Source organism: Mercenaria mercenaria, chromosome 10, assembly GCF_021730395.1.
Source record: "Mercenaria mercenaria strain notata chromosome 10, MADL_Memer_1, whole genome shotgun sequence".
Taxonomy (NCBI): domain Eukaryota; kingdom Metazoa; phylum Mollusca; class Bivalvia; order Venerida; family Veneridae; genus Mercenaria; species Mercenaria mercenaria.
In genome coordinates this window covers 72439925-72446148 of record NC_069370.1, presented here as the reverse complement: position 1 = coordinate 72446148, position 6224 = coordinate 72439925, and the positions used below count along the sequence as shown (strand labels likewise).

Genomic DNA, 6224 nt, shown 5'->3' with positions numbered 1-6224 from the left:
TTGCAGCACATCACGTTATAGACCAGAGAATAGGAGCTGAAAACGAACCATACGCACAACGTCTCCGATTGGGTTGGGTTGTCGTAGGAGAAACATGTTTAGGCATGATACATCGCAGTGATCAAAACATGATTATAGTAAACAAAACCAATGTTTTGTTTAATGGGCGCAGTTCAATGTTTTTGCCTTGTGAAAACAAATTTGAGATCAAAGATACTGTTTTTCAAAGAACTGTTGAAGACGATAGTCCAGGATTATCGCGAGAAGACAGAGAATTTCTTGACATGATGGATAAAGAAATGACAAAATCTGAAAGTGGTCACCGCACCGTTACCATTTCGTAAAGCGAGACGCAAGCTTCCAAACAATTTTGAACAAGCTAGACGTAGAGCAGAGAATTTATCACGGGATTTGAAGCGGAATCCTGCCAAACGAGAGCATTTCGTTGAATTCATGAAAAACATATTTGAGAAGAAACATGCAGAAGAAGCTCCTTCTGTAGATAAAGGTGAAGAAGTTTGGTACCTCCCAATATTTGGTGTGTATCACCCGAAAAAGCCAAACAAAATTCGTGTTGTATTTGATTCTGCTGCCAAATTTGAAGGAGTTTGTTTAAATGATGTTTTGTTAAAGGGACCGGACTTGACGAACAATCTTGTTGCTGTTTTATTGAATTTTCGGAAAGAAAGATTCGCTGCAATGGCTGATGTGGAGCAAATGTTTTTTAATTTTGAGGTTCAAGAAAAACGTTGAAATTTCTTACGCTTTCTCTGGTTCAAAGACAACGATCCAGCAAAGTCACTGGTTACATATAGAATGCGTGTACATGTTTTCGGAAATTCACCATCTCCTGCAGTTGCGACATACGGTATTCGTCAAGCTGTGTGTGATCATAACTCGGACATTGATTGTGATGATGTGTGTGACTACGTCAAGAAAAGTTTTTATGTTGACGACGGGCTGGTTTCAAAGGCGCATGAAAATGAATTGATAAGTTTAATCAAACGGACACAGGCAAGATTACAAGATGGAGGTGTCATTCGACTCCATAAGATAGTGTCGAACAGTACAGCTGTTTTAAGCAGTTTTCCACCAAGTGACTTAGCAAAGAACATTACTGAAATTGACTTTAGTTCGGAAACACCATGTATACAAAAAAGTTTAGGTCTGAGCTGGAATGTAGTGAAAGATGTATTCTCATTTCAGGTGTCTACAGATAAGAAACCGTACACCAAAAGAGGTCTGCTGTCTACTATAAATGGATTGTTCGATCCCCTTGGTTATGTGGCACCAGTTATATTAGGCGGTCGTCTTATAATGAGAAAGGCCATCCAAGACAATAATCTGGGCTGGGATGATCCATTGCCGGAAAACTTAGAGAGAATGGACAGACTGGCAAAAATCTCTTGTTCATCTTGTGCAGCTGGAAATACCACGTGCCTTTACAGAAATGTCATTTGAACATAGTATAAAACGCGAACTTCATGTATTTTCAGATGCATCCAAGGAGGCTATCGCCGCAGTGGTCTATATTCGTATATATGAATCAACCGGAAATTCTCACATTGGGTTTGTACTTGGAAAATCGCGGTTAGCTCCTACCCACGGACATACAGTTCCAAGGTTAGAGTTATGTGCTGCTGTAGTAGCTACAGAACTGGCTGCATTTGTACAGAAATATTTAGACATACCATCTCAGTCAACATATTTCTACACGGATAGCCAGGTGGTCTTAGGCTATATAAACAATGAAGCACGTAGGTTTTATGTGTATGTGGCAAATAGAGTTGATAGAATCTTAAAGTTGTCGTCACGTAATCAATGGAACTTTGTGCCTACTGAAAGAAACCCAGCAGATCATGGTACACGTCCAGTGAGTACAATCAATATGAAGGACTGTAAATGGTTGACAGGAATAGAATCTGGGTTGCAGAGAAATATTGAAAATCAACATGTACAGTTTAAACTAGTAGAGCCTGAAGAAGATGTAGAAGTTCGCCCAGTTGTAAAAGTGAACAAGATAGAAGTGAGAAAGGCGAATCTTGGTGGACATCGTTTTGAGCGTTTTTCATCCTGGAATAGACTGGTTCTAGCAATTTCATGTTTGAAAAGAATTGCAAATAAATATCATAAAAATGTACAGACTGATACAAGAAACAATGTAGAATTCAAGAAAGCTGCAGAGATTATGATTCTGAAAGAAGCTCAAAGGGAATCCTATTCTAAAGAAATAGATTTATTAAAAACTGACAAATCAGTTGCTAGAGACAGTAGTTTAGTGAAGCTCTCACCTATTTTAGACTCCAATGACTTGTTAAGGGTTGGTGGTAGAATAAGAAATGCCAGGTTAGACACAGGGAAGAAAATTCCTATAATAATACCAGGAAAGCATCATATCGCAATGCTTCTAGTTAGACACTTTCACCAGTTGATATCTCATCAGGGTCGTCATCTGACTGAAGGAGCAGTACGTTCAGCTGGATATTGGATTACAAGTGGAAAACGACTTATTAGTCGTGTAATTCATAACTGCGTTAGATGTCGTAAGTTAAGAAGACCTACTGAACACCAGAAAATGGCGGATCTTCCAATTTGTCGCTTGACTCCAAGTCCTCCTTTCACATACGTGGGCGTCGATACTTTTGGGCCTTGGTCTATAGTTTCCAGACGTACAAGAGGTGGTTTAAGCAATAGTAACAGAAATATTTAGACATACCATCTCAGTCAACATATTTCTACACGGATAGCCAGGTGGTCTTAGGCTATATAAACAATGAAGCACGTAGGTTTTATGTGTATGTGGCAAATAGAGTTGATAGAATCTTAAAGTTGTCGTCACGTAATCAATGGAACTTTGTGCCTACTGAAAGAAACCCAGCAGATCATGGTACACGTCCAGTGAGTACAATCAATATGAAGGACTGTAAATGGTTGACAGGAATAGAATCTGGGTTGCAGAGAAATATTGAAAATCAACATGTACAGTTTAAACTAGTAGAGCCTGAAGAAGATGTAGAAGTTCGCCCAGTTGTAAAAGTGAACAAGATAGAAGTGAGAAAGGCGAATCTTGGTGGACATCGTTTTGAGCGTTTTTCATCCTGGAATAGACTGGTTCTAGCAATTTCATGTTTGAAAAGAATTGCAAATAAATATCATAAAAATGTACAGACTGATACAAGAAACAATGTAGAATTCAAGAAAGCTGCAGAGATTATGATTCTGAAAGAAGCTCAAAGGGAATCCTATTCTAAAGAAATAGATTTATTAAAAACTGACAAATCAGTTGCTAGAGACAGTAGTTTAGTGAAGCTCTCACCTATTTTAGACTCCAATGACTTGTTAAGGGTTGGTGGTAGAATAAGAAATGCCAGGTTAGACACAGGGAAGAAAATTCCTATAATAATACCAGGAAAGCATCATATCGCAATGCTTCTAGTTAGACACTTTCACCAGTTGATATCTCATCAGGGTCGTCATCTGACTGAAGGAGCAGTACGTTCAGCTGGATATTGGATTACAAGTGGAAAACGACTTATTAGTCGTGTAATTCATAACTGCGTTAGATGTCGTAAGTTAAGAAGACCTACTGAACACCAGAAAATGGCGGATCTTCCAATTTGTCGCTTGACTCCAAGTCCTCCTTTCACATACGTGGGCGTCGATACTTTTGGGCCTTGGTCTATAGTTTCCAGACGTACAAGAGGTGGTTTAAGCAATAGTAAACGCTGGGCAATACTGTTTTCATGTTTGAATACTAGATCAGTCCATATTGAGGTGATAGAGGAGATGAGTGCTTCATCATTTATAAATGCGTTAAGGAGATTCATTGCCATTAGAGGTCAAGTGAAAGAGTTTTACTCAGACCGTGGAACAAACTTTATAGGAGCTGTTGGAGAAATGGGTATGGACAAAGTGAATGTAGAAGATACAGATATTAAAGGTTTTCTAAGAAATCACAGTGCTGTCTGGTATTTCAGTGCACCTCATTCATCACATATGAATGGATCGTGGGAAAGAATGATCGGTTTGGCCAGAAGAATTTTGGACTCCATGTTGTGTGATATTAGTACTAAACATTTTACTCATGAAGTACTTTGTACATTGATGTCTGAAGTCATGTGTATTATTAACAGTAGACCAATTACCACTGTGTCAGATGACCCAACTTCTCCAGCCGTTCTTTCTCCAAATGTACTGTTGACGCAAAAGGTGAATTCCGACATTGAACCTCTTCAGAACTTTGATGTAAAAGACATGTATAAATCTCAGTGGCGGCAGGTACAAGTACTAGCTGATCAATTCTGGAAACATTGGAGAGTTCAGTATCTTCACAGTCTACAAGTTAGGAGAAAATGGCAAACTGAACGTTCAAACATAAAGTCTGGTGATGTTGTATTAATGATGGATAGTAATGTACCGCGTATTCACTGGCCAGTTGGAATAGTAGAAAATGTGTTTCCTAGTTCTGACGGACTTGTACGTAAAGTTTCGATACGTGTGATAAATGAAGGCAAAGTTGCAAATTACACGCGTCCGATTACCCAATTGGTGCATTTGCTTTCTGAATGACTGTTGATTATACCGATACGTATACTTTTTGAGATGAACAGGAGATGTATTTGTTGATTAACATCATTTAATTGAAATTTAATTCTTTTAAATCAGTAGATTTACAGAAAGGTTGATAGCATTTATTTAAAGTTCTTTATATATACAGTTTCGTTGGAAATTTGTAATATATATCTCAGGTTAGAATTATCCACTAGTATATATTAGAAATAAGGTTTATGTATACTTATGTTAAATGTAAAATTAAGGTATATGTTAACCTTTGAAAATTGGTAAGATTAAGGTTTATGTTAACCTATGATTAAATGTAAAGTTAAGGTACACGTTAACCTTTGAAAATATGTAAATTTAAGGTTTATGTTTACTTGGGTTGTACCAAATTTCAAATATTGTTGTATTTTGATGTGAATTTGTTTCCAAATTCAGGCGGGGAATGTTCCGTTTTTGTACAGTTTTTGTACCGGTTTAGTACGGAATTTTCATTTTAATTTTGTAAGAGTTGTGTCCCTTGGTATAAGTACGCCATTTTGTATAGGAAATGTCGCGTCATGCGAAAGGCAATTTTGCTCCGGCAAATTGTAAATTTATAGGCCTCCCTAGGTTCCCCACAGTCTTTTTACCTTGCCTCTCTGGAGGGATGTAATCGATGAATAAAATACTAGCTAACTCAAAGGTAGTTACAACCTTCAACCAAACCTTTTTAACTGAACTTGAGATAGTAATAGAAATAATGTATCTCAAAAGTCTTCTACATAGTAATATAAATAATGTATTTCAAATATCTATAGTCTCCAAACTACCGCCACACAATATCTAGAAAGACTCTTTTAAGGTTGTTCATCGTTTGTTTGGTCTGATCTGAAGTGTGATTGTTTCGGTGTTGTTTCTGTGTCGTATTTTGTGCCTCTACAGTATGAATACACACGTACGAATATGTAATTTTAATATATTTCTTATCCATTTTCTAATTCTTGCTTGAAGTTCAGCATTTTCAATGGTACATGTTTTTATAAAAAGTTACCTAAATACATATATCAAGCATATTAACCAGACCTTTCAATGTTGAAATCTTGGTTCCAAAATAGACGATGTTTTAGGGCGTGAAATTGGTATGTAGGTAGCTAAATAGGGCTGAAAGGCTGAGGGACATTTTGCGACTAGGGTCAAGGTAACAAGTTTGTCAGGGTGACTGTTTCTAAAAATAGATTCTAAGAAAAGAATCCGGTTTCATGGATTTTCTATGTCTCTAAATGTCTTAATATGTTCCTTAATGAACGAATTTTCTAGTTTTTAGATAATAAAAAACATTTAAATGACACTTTAAGGTAGATCTGCACGTTTGATAAACTGGAAGTGATAGCGTAACGTCATTTATTCGGAAAACGTAGAATAAAGCATGTATTCGGCGTACGGAAATGAAAATCAATCTATGGATTAATGGCAACCTGCGAGAAAATGAATTACAATGGCAATGTCACTATCTTTCTAAAGTTAAAATATGATATTAAAACATCTGACACGTTAAACAATTCAAAATAATGTCTTAAAATTAGCATGAAATGTGCGGTTTACTTTAATCCTTCACAATAAAAATACAGGGACCATTACATTTTATTTCACCACATTAAATGCCATTGATTATTTACAACTGTGAG

General features: G+C 36.8%; 2 protein-coding genes across 2 annotated transcripts; both read left to right on the top strand.

Annotated features, from left to right (window-relative positions):
- The first annotated feature begins 816 nt into the window (after positions 1–816).
- On the top strand, positions 817–2710 carry LOC123547638 (uncharacterized). Its single transcript, XM_053516975.1, has 2 exons — positions 817–1408; positions 1497–2710. The coding sequence occupies exons 1-2, from the start codon at positions 817–819 to the stop codon at positions 2708–2710; spliced, it is 1806 nt and encodes a 601-aa protein (XP_053372950.1).
- A 203-nt stretch (positions 2711–2913) lies between these two features.
- Positions 2914–4569, top strand: LOC123537790 (uncharacterized). The gene has a single exon (XM_053516974.1). It carries the CDS (start codon positions 2914–2916, stop codon positions 4567–4569), a length of 1656 nt encoding a protein of 551 aa, XP_053372949.1.
- The last annotated feature ends 1655 nt before the right edge of the window (positions 4570–6224 follow it).